Raw genomic sequence first — 16115 nt, 5'->3', positions numbered from 1 at the left:
TTTTAAACTATGTCCTCAGAGTCATAATGCTTATGCAGGAGGCAGGGCTTAAAAATGAATACTGGCACAGAAGTGGAATTTGCAAAATAATCTTCTGTTTCCCTTCAGTATAGGGGTACTTGATGAGTTTACAACTTGACTAAGAAAAATAGTGGGAAGTCTGCCCAGTGTGGAGATGTGGTCTGAAAATAATACGGCTTGAACAATTTTCAGTCCTTGAAAAGGATAAAGTTCCATTTAGCATTTGATAAGTGAAACTTTTGATTCCTTCTGGAGATAAGCTTCTAGTACTGCTGATTTTTGAGAGGATATGTGAAGGATTTTGTGTGAAGTACAAGAAGCTGCAGCAGTTGCTTTGTTTATTCCTTACCTTGAATTTCTGATGCATAGAGGTGAGTCATCTTTGATGGTGGTAACTGGAAAGGGAGGATGTTTTGAAATGATGCACAATGAAATCTGAGAATCAATACCAAAATGAAGAGGTTTTGCATTCTGGGAAGATGAAGCAATTGTAAAATATAGTAGTTACGACAGAAGTGATGTACAACACTTTAGCATTGTCCTTTTCAAAGGACAAATACAAAACTTTTCTCATTGTAAACTCACATAGTAGTTTTGCAGAGGTCTTTTTGTTTCAAAGAAATATAGATACCTAGAGCCTGAAAGGGGCTTGCAAAAAAACTGTTGGCATCAACTGCAGGAGTACTTAGGGTTTTTGGACACACATTCATTTTAAAATTTAAAGTAATGTCTGGAAGTTGAGAGGAGGATGTAAGTGAACTTTATGAAGAGAACGTTAGTAAACTGCGCTGAAAAGGTGCATAGTGCAGCATAAAGTTGGAAATGCTTAGATGTTTGAGGAGCATAATTGATAGACCAATGATCTTGCTTAAATGTTTCTAGAATGAGGTCTTAGCTTTCCAGCCACATCAGAGTATTTGTCAAAGGACCTACAGGTATCTGTTCAACATCAGGTAAGACTTGTGCAGTTTGATTGCAAGATACGTAAAGTAATCAATCATAACTGATTATGAAAATTCTCTTAAAGGGTCTAAGAAGTCCTCAGGAGAGTGTTAATGACCTCAGTCCTGTTGAAAGCTTTCGGATTCCTACTAAGGTATGATACAACATCCCTCCACTCCCATGTCCTTAGTTTTTATTTTTTCATTTTATAGTTTGATGACACTTTGTTATGTCTTTTTTTTTTATTAAACACAAGGTTTGCTGTTGTTCTTTTTGAGAGTTTTGTTTCTTGCTGAAAATATTTTATTTTATGAAAGAACTAAGAGCTGTGAGACAAACCTGTTCACCAACTCTGAATGAACTTGCATGAAAATTTCTTTCTTGAAACTTTTGAGTTGTCACTGGATGCTGATCTTAATATTATCTAGGTTTCTTGCTGGAGTGAATTAAAAAAAAAAAGAAGGAGAAAGGAAAATGCCTTTTTTAATGTTTACTTTGGAAAGTAGATACTGTATGGGTAGCCTGTATAGTTCTGGTCTTGATATTTAGTGTCTTCATGGTTTTGGTGCTGTAAGTATATTTTGTAGTGTCATGGTTTTGATCTTCAGCATATATAGTTAACCTCATGTTCTGTTTTAAAAGTTGTATCTTTATAATAATAATAATAGCTTTTGGCATTTTGTGGGTCTCAATACTTAACTAATGGCAGCTCACTCTCATCTCACAAGTCATGCTGAATAACTTGTGTGTCAGGGAACAATTACCACAATATTTGACCGTTCCTTATACCCTTTTGATCTGAGTGGATGATTCACAAGACTTCTGTGGATTTATTCTATTATTCTCCCCTAATCTGGGCTTTGCCTTTAACCAATAAGATATTTAAGTCACTGACTTGAATTTGGATGGCCATTTTACAATAAAAAAACAACCCAAAAGACTGCTTGTGTTTCTTTGCCTCTATATAAGTACTGTGTAATATGGTGCTTATGCTGAGGCCAACCAGAAAATCAGCATTACTGTATATTTAAAAAATCAAGTAAGAATCTCTGAATTGGTACATGACACTCTATTAAACAGTGGCCAATATATTGATATCAAAGAGCAAAAGTATTCAGTCGCAGCGATGTTGAAAGAACTGTCTCATCTCCATGGCTTAGATTTCAGAATTGCAGATTCTTGCCACACACTGAGCATCCAGTTTCAAACTATGTTTTTAACAAAGTTGACTCTTCATGTAAAAGCAGATGAAGGGTATCTTGGCTAGATTTCTGTTCTGTAACAGTTTGATGTTACGTGTCTGGTAAATCTAAGCTGTGTATCAACAACAATGGGAAATCGAATACTTCTCAATAATTTGTATTTTTTTCACACATTTATGTCAAACATATGCAATGTGAAAAAATTATCTGCATCTGTCCTGCAAACAGAAATCTGGGCCTGAAAAACGTAGATTGCATCAACATTGGAACTTTTAATCTGATTACTTTTTTTTTTTAGAGTTGATAGAATTAAAGTGTTATTCTCTCCTGTGCCACAGAATAAAGCTTTTATATTTTTCAGTCTTTTAATATTTAGGGTAGGTTTAGATTAGATGTTAGGAAGAAATTCTTTAATGTGAGGGTGGTGAGGCACTGGAACAGGTTGCCTAGAGAAATTGTGGATGCCCCAACCCTGGTGGTGTTTATGGTCAGGTCGGATGAGGCCCTGAGCAACCTGATCTAGTGAAAGATGTCCCTGCCCAGGGCAGGGGGGTTATAACTAGATGATCTCTATGGTTTCTTCCAAGCCAAACCACTTTGTAATTCTATAATTATGTTTTTTTCCTTCAAAAATGTTTTAAGTGACTAGTTCTCAAAATAACAACTATATTCAGAATATACATTCTATATTTGGAATATATTCAGAGTTGCTTTCACCTCCTCAAAAAGCTGTATTGAAGGAAACCTTTATAAATTTGAGTGGTTATTTGATTATCTGTATGATGCTCTTGGTCATATGGTTTATATTCAGGGAGTACTGTGAGGAGCTGGGAATTGGACTTGATGATCCTTATGCGTCCCTTCCAACTTGAGCCATTCTATGATTCTAAGAGTATAATGAATGTGTTTTGATCAGTTTAACTTCTGGCTAGGGTCCCAACCCATTTGTCACAGTAACTTTACTTCCAGCCCATTTCTTTAAGAGGAATGATTTACATTGTCATGCCTCCTCAGCTTTGTTAAAGCCTTTATTGTAGGATTTTACTTTTCAGGTGATGAGACATCAGATGAGGCGCAGTAATATGTTTCTTGTCACTGGGAGGGTAGATTCAGATATGCTGAAAACAGGAATTTTGAGGGTTGAGGAGAGGGAGATGTTGTCTCTGTTTCTGGTATGAGTAACTGTCAAGGAGGTTAGGTTTCAGTACTGCACAGAAATTGAAAGTCATTGAGCTTTTGGATATTGGTATTTATTTTGATCTAAAGCTGTATTCAGTGCCCTGGCAATGTACTGATGTCACAAAACAGAATTGCATTATAATTGTAGGATCAAGCAGCTTTGCTGGATATAATCTAATGCCTCTCAGTAATTATTGTATTTTAATGGACAGGTTTGGTAAAGAGAATTCACTTTTGAATGCAAAAGTAAAGACTTAGGAAAAGGTGCAGATTTTTAAAGGCAATGAGTAAAAGCATAACTTTGTACTGTTTCAAGCTGCTACTTGAACACAAATGTTTTTCTTTGCTGCCCTGTTTTTATAACTGTTTTTGTTTATATCTTGAATCATGAAAGTCTCAAGATGTTTGATGACAGAATGGTTATGATGCTGCACTTTCATCATCACACTTCCACATTCGGTTTCATATCTCCAGATTGATTTAGGGCAAGTGTTACTGAAAGCTTCAAAAAACTGTGTTAAAGCTATGGAGGGCTATACAGAGTGAAAGGCTGCAGGGCCAGCATGAATTACTGGAAAAAGCACAAGCCATTGACAGATCATGCTGACTCTGGGAACAAAACCATGTTTTTGAGATGAGGGACTGTCACACTAGTTTGGAGGTCAAATGGGAAATATGGAGCACAGGAAGAAGAACATGTTGACAATTCATCTCTTGATGGCAAATCCGGCAAAATTCCTTTGAGTGTTGATGTCTGAAAGTTGTTAGTTTGCTGACTGCTTGCTGGGCAGCATGTTCAATGATGACTGTGCTTCTCAATTTTTTATTTTTAAGGAATGAAATTATTTGGTTCCTGGGTATTTTACTGAGTGAATGCACTCACATTAACCAGTATTCCAATAACTTCTGCAACTATCTTGAAAAATTTCAATTTGCTTCTATCACATGAAGCCAAATCACTAGCAAAGTTGCTTTACTCTATGTTCCAGTACAGACTCATACAGCCAACTCACACAAAGTATGTGTATAATAGTAATTGTATCATAGTAAGACGTAAGTGTATAATAGTTTAAGTCTGTGTTAGTGTCTGCAGAGCAATCAAATCTGAACTGCTGGGCTGGATATAACAGGTTGACCAGAGAAGCTGTGGATGCCCCATCCCTGAAGGTGCTCAAGGCCAGGCTGGACGGGGCTCTGAGCAACTTAGTCTAGTGAAAGGTGGGTTGGAAATAGATGGTCTCTAAAGTCCCTTCCAATCCAAACCATTCTGTGATTCTGTGATGATTCTATGATATCTAGAAGAAAAAGTTGTTTGCAGAAAGACTTAATATCTTTTTTGTCTGAGATACCTTACTTCACTGGTATGCCTTGATCGCCCTGGCAAATGGTAATTCTTTTTGAACCATTCTGGAATTGTCAGCTCTGTTGTTTTCCAAGCTGATAACAGTTTTGTTTAGCAGATTCTGTCACAAAAGGGTGAGATAGGTATTTTCTATGCTTGAATTCAAGTGTGTGGGGTTAATGATGAGTTGACTTTGAATTAGATTATGTTTATTTTGATGATAATCAGCTCATACACAGTATACAACTATTATTTGACTTTGTGGCTTATGGTGGTAAACAACACCAAAAGTTTATTTTTTATGCTTTTCCTATAGATACAGAAGTATGGCTTTGTTAGTCTGTGTGGGCTTCTATTTCCCCAGCAGTAGCTGAGTGCTTCAAAGGAGTGCATTAAGTGGTGGTGTGGCTAATAGCTGTTCTATAGGTCAGCTTTGTTGTTCTCTTAATCAGGAGAGCTGTTTTCACAGTTTGTTTTGGTTTAGTGAGAGCTTTTTAATAAGTACTCTCTATACATACTGAAGGAGGAAAGAGCAAAAGAAAGTTCTGGGCTTTTTGCATCAAAGATAGGGAATACCTTAAAGTTCCCTGTGGGACTGCCTTCCTGCATGTGGGGGAAAGTGGGCGAAAAGAAGGGAGGGAAAACAAAGTTAGTTTATGGATATAATTATATATACATTATAGAACACATATTTTATATCTATCTATCTATTTGTATATAGATAAAATTAAACGATTTGGTTTATGTATATATGTATATAAATACTTTTTTATATTTTTTTAATTTCATAATGGTAGGATGTTGCAGTATACCTGCTGATTGAATCTGTTGAGCAGAGCCCTCATCCTGGTATTTAGGATTAGCTTTTAATGGACGTATTATTCCTGTTCAAAATGGAAGGATATAAATCTACACCATATTCATTGGTGCGTTTTTGTTTCATGACAAAGAGAAGGAGGCTGTGTCCAAGTGAGTATAGCACAGATTTGGCTCCTGGCACTCTCTGGGTAGAGGTACATAGGCTGTTTCTGAACTTCAGCTTCTAATTAGATTAGAATTTTTTTTTTTTTTATCTGAGTGGTAGCAGTTACCTTTTTTCAACGTCTTCACTTCCCAAGTCTTTTAGTTGATAGTGACTGGAATACAGAAGGTGTTTGCTTCAACTCCCTACCAGTAATGCTTCATTCAACAGAGCAATATTGGTTTTGCTGTTACAGGCAGCATAGAATACAAGGAGAGTGGGAGTGTGACGCACTGGGAAATAGCTGGGTAGTCATCTAAAACTTGCTAAACTGCATTTCAGATGAGTCTGCAATGAGATGACTCTTCTGAAATATATTTCAAGGAATTGCCACAGGCTCCTAGATGGTAAACTTTTATTTCCATGCAACAGGAAGGCAAAATGATGTGAGAAGTGTGTGGATGCAAGCACTGTATTTTACTTGGCAATGGCTTCTTCAAGTATATAAAGCCATCAGACTGGTAGGGTTTTTCTTTTTTCTTTCCCTCCCTAGAAGCTGTCTTTCACTGATCTATTTAGGGAGCATTATGAAGAGATCTGCTGCTGAGGGTTGCACTGATGGCAGCCTGACAGGAGAAATTGTATTTCCATGAAAGTATGATCGAAAGTACTGGGGGAAAAAAGAAAAGCACGGTTGGCTTCACAAGTGACACAAGTTTTACTCAGGAGGTAAAGCCTCTTGCTGAAGAAAACTTTGTAAAAAGGAGTAGCCCATGACACAGCTTCTTAGATGGCTGTTGGCCCTTTATTGCTTGGAGAGATCCAACTGCTGAACGTGTGTATTAACCTGGGCAGGTGGATTGAAGTGACTACTGTGGGATCCACCTTGCCAATTGCTGCTCTTCTTCATCTCCTATATATTTAATTGATTCAGTTTAGCAATGGCAAAGTCCTCTGCATGACTGTTATCATATGATTCCCTCTGTTGCAATTTTTTAAATTCAGAATAGCACTTGGAATTGCTGAATTAACATAAAATTTACTATCAAGTATGTTTTAATGATGACTTTTTTTAAAGGCAGATACTTAAGTGGCAATAGTTAAAGGTTTTGAGGTGGAAAAATGCCTTGAGGGATTCAATAGCATTTCCTTCTTTCCATCTGCAAAGTGTGTGAGTACAAGCTCCACATTGCTAAATCTGGCCTTTGCTGAGGCCCCTGAAACTGTGGGCTTATTTATATATAGCAAAATTGTTTTGTATATCTAATTGAAGGGATGATGAAAATTGAATATCAGCAAATAAGCTGTAGCCAATGGTGGTTGCATCCTTCAGTGGTGAGTGAATACATTGGCCTTCAGCATATTATTCCTTGAAACTAGTGGAGTGTAATGTATTGGAAGGTGCAGGTTATCATGGCATAAAATCTGGTGGCAGACAGTGTAATTTATATGGGAGCTAAAGCTTATCCTGGAGAGTTATCTCATTAGACTGCTTTTCTAAAAAAATATACAATATAATGAAAAACCTTGTCCATTTAAAAAATATTTTCCTGAGTAGTATTTTGGCAAGAAACACGGAGGTGAATGGTCTTTCTGAGGCAGGATAAAATGCTTTCTTAGCCATTTCCATAGTCACATCAACATCAGCTTTATGTTTGTCTTGGAAACTGTGGTGTTCTATGACAGCAAATGTCATTGATAAGGCTTCATTGAAATCCTAATATTAAAAACACGCCTCCAATTCATTACCACATGGATCCAAATCCAGAATATGTGTCCACAGTGGCTTTCTTAATGCATCTTTATCAGATGTCAGTTACCTTGACCTACGCATTAACATATTATTTCACCAATATGACAAGATATCAATGGTGCAGATTTTAAATGATCTTGAGGATTTCCCCTTGGGTTTAGTTTTTCATCTTTTTTCTGTTAGCAAACAGCAATGCAGGAACTTGTAGGCAAATATCAGATGATAAATTGGATCGTTCCATTTGCAATGGTTCAGTGGACCCTGTTTCCTGTCTTGGATAATTTTTAATTTTAGTTTCATATAGCTAAAACTAAATGTACTGTAAGATGTGAAGCTGATTTATAGAGGGATGTACAGTATAAAGCTATGATTTGTTAAGGAGCCCGGAGGGAAATAATTTTTGTTTGTTTTAAGGGGCAGGAATGCATATGGTTAGTTATTAGCTTCATTGCTTTCTAAATTAAATTAGTGCAAAAGTGGTATGCCGTTGAGTCTGAATGTGTGTGTCCTCTGCCAGTCCGTGTGCTCTCACGTGAGGGAAACTTCAAACAACAGATAAAAAAGTTGAAACAGACTCTAAAGGACTATTTGTCAAAAATCTTCTTGCTCTCATCCCTAACCAGCCCTCCTGTCCTCCGTTTCTCGTGATCTTGGTAAAGCGGAAACATGAGGTGGAAAGGTGTCACTGCTGGGTGAATTGTGTGGCTGGCGCTGAAGGGACAGTCCTGGCTGCCTGGAGTCCTGCCTGTCTCTTTGGTGCCGGTGTGGAGCTGCAGGCGCTTCCTGCAAACTTGTGTTGGCACCTTCTGCTCTTCAGTGGCCGGAGCTGACCCAGCCTTTGCTTTCGTCTCGGCAAGACGTTGTTGTGGCTCGTGGCACTTGGGACGCGCTCGCTAAGAGCGGGTCCACGCTCCAAAGAGTTTGCCTAAACACCGGCATCAGTTTCCTTTGATATTGTTATTTATTATATATGTTGTTATATATATAGTTATTGATCTGTATTATTTCCTTGTTTCTCTCGGCCTGTTGGTGCAGTCCGTGCCCTCCCTCGTTCACCTGCCGCCGGTGCGTGCTGTTGGTAGATGGGTCGCTGCGTTCACCTGCTCTGGTGGCAGTGACTGCATCAGGCGTTTCAGACGAGGTCAGAGGCGCCTGGGGCCGCCCAGGAGAGGAAGAAGGTAGCTCCGAGGGCTTTCCTCCGAGTTACCCGCTGCCCCATCGCGGCTCCAAGACGCGTTCCAGCTGCGGCCTCGCCCGCGGCCCAGCGGGTGGCGCCCGAGCACCGCCCGCTCCTTCAGCCTCGGTTGTGGCCGCTCGGGATCACGAAATCCGCTGGAAATCTTTTTTTCTGTGTATCAGAGCCGCTGCTTTTTGTCTGCCCCCCTTTTATTTATTTTTCTTTCCTTTTTTTCTTTTTTTTTCGCCCCTCTCTTCTTTTCCGGTGAGAGGTATTTCAGAGGAGCAGCGGCTCCTTCTGATGCTCTTCCAAACCGTCCACTCGTCACCCTTTGGCTGCCCCCAACTGTAGAAAAACAGCACCTTGCTTGCATTATAAGTGTCACTTTGCCTCGTAATATGTACACATTGACCTTGTTTCAGTTGATGTACAAAAGAAGCAAGTTAGTGGTTGTTTAGTCAATTAATCTAAAATCTGATGCCTCTAGCTAGTGAAATAAGCCCTTGAGCTCTTGGTGATGAAAATACAGGCACTTTGTCCCTGTAACAACCTGGCACTGTTGGGAGGCTCAGGGTCATTATGGGACTCTTCAGTCCTCTGGATTGGTTCACCAGGGTTTAATTCCGATATCAGGCAATTTGGTCCGTTTTATCTTTATTTTTGATGGAAGAATATCCTAGCACTTCTCCCTTAAGAGTGTCTGATGAAGGATTTTTCATTCCTTTGGTGGGAACAACATCTGGGACAGGATAAGAATTAGTTGCAATGTCCAGTACAGCAGGGGGAGTCTCAGTTCTTGGTTTGCTAGCCACTGGTAGCAGCTGAGTCATTGAGAAGACTGAGGGGAGATCGTGACAGCAAGGAGGGGAATGCTTACCTCTTGAATATTAGCTTTCAGAAAGCTGACAGCACATCTCTGCTTAGACCACTGTGCTAAAATCTGAGAGTTGTTAATCTTGTGCAAAGAAGGCAGGTCTGTTCTGGGTTTACCTGTAAAAAATTCAAGTGTTTAATGACATGACTTTTATTTCAGTGAATTGTGAGTGCTGACTTGAAAGTTATACATTTGTAGTGTCACTGTCTACCTTACATTTGCAAAGAGGATTCTTCTGATTTTAAAAATTCAGGTTTTATTTGTTTAGGTTTTGGTGTTTGTTTTTGGTTTTTTTTCCTTCTGAGAAATAGCCTGCCAGTTTATTATGAGAATTTCTAAACTTCAGGGGGAAAAATCCATGGACTCAACATGCATTTGTGCCATAAATGTATTGATGAAGAAGTGTTTAAATGAGCTGCAATGTTGAAATCTGTACTATGTTTTTTGAAATGTTTTAGGTATCTTGCTGTCCCTAATGGGAAGAACAAGCCACAGCATACTCATCTTTCTGTTTTTTGCCCTTGCTTCTTGTACTAATGTTGTAAATGGCTTTTTAAAGATTTTTGGTTTGTTAAAACATTGTTTTTGTTAGGGTGTGTTATTACATTATGGAAATCCTTTTTTGTTTTGTGCAGGAGGAGTTCAGAGAACTACATGAAGAACCAACTGATCCTCAGGCACAGCAGGAAATAATTAACAGCATTGAAGAAGTTTATTTTTCCAATGATTCCTTTGATATTGTGAAGTATGAGTTAGAGGTAAGCTTTTCTCTGCTTAAGAGAAAAGACAGCAGCATAACAAAAAATGAAGATCAAAAATATGCTTATTTCAATGAGCTATTTTTTGTTTTGTTTCTTATATCTTGCATTAATATGAAACCATACTCTCTTACGTCATTTTGCAGTTCTAGTGTATAGTATTGGTGCAGTCTCTTTTAATGTGGTAGCATTAATATCAGTTGTGCTAACAGACACTTCATAATTCAAACTATAGTGAAAAAGCCAAAATGTTCAGGAAAAAAAAAGTTGGTTCTATATTTTGTGTATTTTTTTTTTAGCAAACTTAACTGAGATATAATAATTTCCTTGTTGGGGGTTGTGTGTATGTATATATGGCTTAAAATAAAGTAACTTTGAGGTAATTATGAGGCAATTATGATAATACATTGTATATCTTACCACTAATTGATTTCAGTATCCATCATTTGAAATAATGGATTAATTCTGCAAATTAGATTGCAAAATCAATAAGAATGTTTCTTTAATGAAATTGATTGCTTAGTTAATACTATGTGTGATTTAACATCCTTTAATTTCTCACTGAATTTAATTTATTGTTTATATGCAGAGGCTTCCTCCAGTCCTTAGTCTTCAAGAACTGGAAGAGTACAGAGACAAATTAAAACAACAGCAAGCTGCTGTAAGTAAACTTGTTTCTTCTGTACCCTCACACAATTTGCATATTGTCTATAAGTCTAGCAAGAAGTGTAACTGAAAAAGTTTTGGTTTCTTAAACACTTCAGATATTATGCAATTTTAAAAAAATATTATATTGTGGGCCTTTATAGTGGAAAAGCATCACTACCTCATATAATCGTATAAAATCATGGAAGTAAGTCTTAGTGACAAGTACAGTAACGAGCAGATGTGCTAACTATTTCTTTAGAAACTTGATTTTCTGAATGTTCATCTTTTCATGTCTATTACCAGAAAGGTCATGTTCAACATGGCGCTGAATGGTGCAGTAGTATCTCTCTTTTTGCGGGGTTTCTAGCAACGTAAGACATAAAATGTTTTGAAAACTGTCTCCTTGGAGATGCTGTTTTCTCTTACTTTTCATTTGCCAATTTGTTAATTGTCCACAAGAGTTTCTAGTGAATACTGGTACAGAGTTATTACATAATAAACTGAATGGAATGTTATGAGTAGTCAAAGGTGAGAAGTCAAAGCTGCAGTTTTTGAAAGGTACTTGTTATATTCCTGGCTTTTTTATTTTCTATTCATACATTAGTTGTTGTTCCATTGCTCTTTTAAGATGAATAATATGGTACAGGAAACAAATGTATTAACTGTGGTATTTGGAGAGTATCTGTAAGTAAAATAAAAGCAGTAGTCCTAATTCATGTCTTTAAATGAAAGAAATGTATAGAAGGGGAATGTTGCATTGTTAACAATACATAGAGAACAAGTGCCTTCTGCCTAAGGCTGCTTCCCCCAGAATATACATATGAAATTATGTGAAGTACTAGTGAGAAGTTGAGGAAATGAATGAATATTCCAATATCCCATATTTCTCACCAAGAGCTAAAAGGAAAGAAGTTGTGAGTGGTAGGTTTTTGTTTTATTTGTTTTTTTCTTTTTTTAAATTTAAGGGAACATCTGGTGATTACCTTGTTTTGAAAGGAAATGCTCTCATGACTGAGACAACTTCACTGAGATATGCTGAATAACCCTAATGTGTGTTATCAATGTCTTGGCCATTTTTGCTTTCAGGATGGGAACTGGTTGCAGCTGGGGGAATAGTTTCAGGGCTTGGCTGCTGCTGAAATATTTGAACTGGAAAGTGCATGCAACTAATGAATATTAGGGGTGAGAACTGAACACAAGGTTTCCAGTAAATATCACCCAGATGTGTCTTTCTTTTAGAATACAAACAGGTAAAAGCCAAAACTTTTGACAAGAAACATGTGCCCAGTTCTTTCCTACCATCTCCCCAGTCAGGATTGGGCCTTTCTTGTTTGTTCCTTAATCTAGTCAAAATGTATTTCTGCTATAGGAGGGAATTGTTGCTTGGTTGTTTTCTTCCTTAGGCATGTGCCAAGGTGCTAAAATTTCTTACATGCTGTATTTCATGTCCTTGTGTCATATTTCCAGGTGGAGTGTGAGAGGCTGTTGCATGTTTTCTTCTTCTGTCTTAATTATTGTCCATTTATCTTGTGATTGGTCATTTAGATTACTGTCTGCATTAAAGGAGCTTAGTGTCCTCTGTGGAAGACAGTAGTACAGAATGTTGTATGTTGTTAGTTCAGTCCTAAAAATATTTTAATCGTGATTTGAATAAATTATTAGGTAGAGGACTCAAGAAGTCTGTTGACATATCACACAATACCTCTGCTTTTGAAAAAGACTAAATACTGCCTTTTTCACTTCAGTGTCTGTACCTATAGGTAGGATAGGAATTTACAACGGTGGTTTAGAGATAATACCAACTTCTAAACTTCTCTTATACAAAGCAGTCATATGAGTGTGAATTACAGATACTAGAGCTCATCTTTCACTTCTCACTGACTGTTACCATCTGCATTTGCACAGCTGATCTTGGACATGCCTTTGTTTTTAGAGTCACTATACACTCTGTATTTTCTGTAGTTTGCTCATTGGTTTTTCATTCCACTGGATGGATTCCAGCTCACTCAAACTTTTTTTAATGTATGTATCATGACAACATTAATTTGTAATCACCTTACTATGGACAACTTGTATTAGAAGGCTTCTTGAGTCGTATGTCTGCTAGACTTCATACTTCATTTTAATTAGTAGGCTAATATCCTCAGCTGTGTTGTTTTTTCTTCAGGAGACAATGTGATGTGATGTGATTAGGAAAGAGACAATTGTTTGGTCCCCTCAGAAAATGTTATTGTCATGCCTTGATAACCGTGGTGGTCACATTTGTTGCTAGCAACTGCAATTCAGGATTCCAAGAGTTAACACAGCACAACTATATCTCTTATTCACTTGTACTGCTTTAACAGTGAAGAATCAAACTGTTAGATTTATACTAGAGCAACGGATAACTAGCAGGTATATCCATGTCCTGAAGTTTCTTACAGGTACAGGGCTAGAATGAAGAACATGTTGGAAAAGGGAGGAAAAATTTCACAGGGCATAGACTGTGCAGTGAACAAAACTTCTTAAGAGCCCGAAGGTCATGTAGGCTCGTGTGGCATTTGGCCTGATAACATCCTTTCCTGACCACACCTCACTCTGGAGTGGTTCTTTTGCTGTCCTGCAAGAGGAACATTTTATTAATTATAGAACTACTGAGAGGTTTTAAGAACCAGCAAGAAGTTTTAAAATTGCTTTGTGATTCTGACTTGCTTTTAATATGGAAGGAAGAAAGCATAGCTAGGTATAAGACCCTTTTCCAGATTGCCAGCTGACGATATTGGAATACTTTGAAGACCATTTGTATGCAAATGTTCTTCCAGAGGATGGGAATTTACTTAGGGGAGCCGGTAGAAGTTTGTTACAGGAATGCTTATTGAAGATCCCAACTCCGTGCTATGTTTGACTAAGCAGGCAGGTGTAGAAAAACCTCATTGTCTCTCTTTGCCAGTAGTGTACTGTGGGCTGGCTGTCAGCCAGTTTTATTTTATTTCTCTTTCTGCGAGTATTGTTCCCTCAGAAGAATATATAACAATACCAATAATTTCTCTGTCATGTTTGAAACCATTTCTTCTTAAATATTTGTAGTCCCTTCTGAAAAACAAAACAAAACACACTGTTCTCAAGCTTGCATTTGTAAGACTGTTAGTGTTGTATTTCTTTTTAAGCTTCTGTGTTTGTGCACAAGAGGTAGCAATGCCTTTTTTTAAAATTCAGTACAGACAGCAGCTCTCAGTAGTATTTCACTTACTGTTACTTCAGAACAATGAGGAAAATTTTAAAATACGCATATTCTGTGTGCTAAAGAAAGGGTATAATGTGCATAGGGTGAATATTCATTTTGATACAGATTTAATTTAATGCAATGTCAGTCTTTATGGCTTTCTTAGATCTCCGTCTATCATGGTTTAACTCCAGCTGGCAATGAAGTACCTTGCAGCCACTCACTCATTTCCCCACCAGTGGGGTGGAGGGGAGAATGGGAGGAGAAAACTCATGGGTTAAGATAAAGGTAGATAATGCAAAAAAAAAAGCTGAAAAGTAGGTAAAGCAAAAGCATGTGAAGCAAAACAAGGAATTAATTCACTACTTCCCATGGGCAGGGAGATGTTTAGCCATCTTTAGTAAAGCAGGGCTCTATTACGTGTAACAGTTATTTGGGAAGACAGGTGCCTTCATTCTGAATATCCTTCCCTTCCTTCCTCTCCCTCCAGCTTTACATGCTGAGCATGTCACCGTATGGTCACATAGAGGTCATCATATTGACCCTGTGTCCCTTAGGTCAATTGGGGTCAGCTATCCCAGCTATGATCCCTCCCAGCAAATTGTGCACACCCTGCCCACTCACTGGTGAGATGGTACGAGTAGAAGAGGCCTTGATTCTGTGCAAGCACTGCTCAGCTAGGACATCTCTGTGTTATCAGCACTCTTTTCAGTGCAAGTCCAAAACAACCCCATATTACTACTATGGAGAAAATTAACTCCAGCCCAGCTCAAACCAGCACACCTTGGTAGATGGTTAACTTAAATTTGTACTCTAGTAGTAGGATGAGCAGAATATACTTGCAGTGTGCCAAATTATTTATATACTCTAGCTAATGTTCCTTAACAAGCAGAGAGTTAAGGGATTAATTTAAAAATGCCCACTAATCCCTAGATGAAACTGTGAACATTTTTCTTACCTTGCTTCTAAGGAAAACTGATCATAATTGTTATGATTTTTTTTATGTTGTTGTGGAACATTTATTAAGAAATTTCAAAAATAGAGAAGTAAATGATAGAGAAGCACAAACTTGTAGAACTTTAGTATGGGCATGGCCTACTTAATTGAGATTGCTATGTATTACATTGGAATGTTCTTCTTTTTAAGGTATCTAAAAAAGTTGCAGACTTGATCCTTGAGAAACAACCTGCATATGTTGAGGTAAGAAGACTAACAGTTACTTTTTAAGAGTAAACTGCTCAATTTTGTGATGTTATAATGCTGCACTGGTTTCATTGAGGATTGATATAGTCATCTGTTAGTAGGGATGCTAATGTCTGGTTGGAACCAGCTATTTATGCATGCTAAACCTCTCTAGTGAAAAGAACCAAGGGCATATTGAGTTGGAATTCCTTAGGATGATAAATGTTTTGGCATATGGTCAGTTTTAAGAAGGCTTTCTGAAAACATGAATTCACAAGCTTGATTAGTACCTCTAGTGGACTTGGAATAGGAACTGCTTTAGTGCCTATGCTTAGGAACAGTTTCACTGATCTCAGGCAGTTGCGAGAAGAAAGCATGTAAGAGAAGACTGAGCTGGAAATAGTCTCACCATGTCAGAGATCTCTTAAAAGCAAAACAAAGCAAAACTGCTTTAGCTGCTTGCAGTAGAATATTGGCATGGCTTCTCTCCTTCCTCCCAAAACATATTTGCAACAGCTGTCATAATGATTCTCTAAAAAGATGGTTTTTTCATTTATTTTTACTCATTTATTCTTCATACTGTTCCTATAATGTGTGGTCAGCACTGCCTGATTTTATGTGATTGTTTCAGGAAACAACATGGTGAATTCTGCAAAGTGGAAAATAGTGATTGTTATCAAGTCAGTCTGAGAATTATCATGTGATGAATAATTCTGTGTATGTACAGCACCTTTTGCCACCGTTGTCATACCAGTGATTATGGCAATTCACATATTGGTCAAGAAGCTGTAAAGAGTGTGGGAGAGCAATGATGGCTTGTACTTCTGAATGTGAACCCATGGTAGCTGTCATGGAGGTGCAGTTATTTTCCTCT

The 16115-nt window shown here is 37.8% G+C and overlaps 1 protein-coding gene across 2 annotated transcripts in view; it reads left to right on the top strand.

Moving 5' to 3' along the window:
• The window catches only part of VPS50 (VPS50 subunit of EARP/GARPII complex), an 82018-nt gene that overhangs the window by 860 nt on the left and 65043 nt on the right, over nt 1-16115 (top strand). For both annotated transcript variants that reach the window (XM_064677525.1, XM_064677534.1), the window contains exons 2-5: nt 1049-1117; nt 10087-10209; nt 10799-10870; nt 15206-15259. In XM_064677525.1, coding sequence (XP_064533595.1) covers nt 1049-1117; nt 10087-10209; nt 10799-10870; nt 15206-15259 — 318 coding nt within the window. The remainder of the gene's footprint in view (nt 1-1048; nt 1118-10086; nt 10210-10798; nt 10871-15205; nt 15260-16115) is intronic.

The sequence above is a fragment of the Pseudopipra pipra genome, chromosome 1, assembly GCF_036250125.1.
Source record: "Pseudopipra pipra isolate bDixPip1 chromosome 1, bDixPip1.hap1, whole genome shotgun sequence".
NCBI lineage: Eukaryota > Metazoa > Chordata > Aves > Passeriformes > Pipridae > Pseudopipra > Pseudopipra pipra.
The sequence above is the reverse complement of the archived record's forward strand: the minus strand, read 5'-3'. Positions and strand labels throughout refer to the sequence as shown.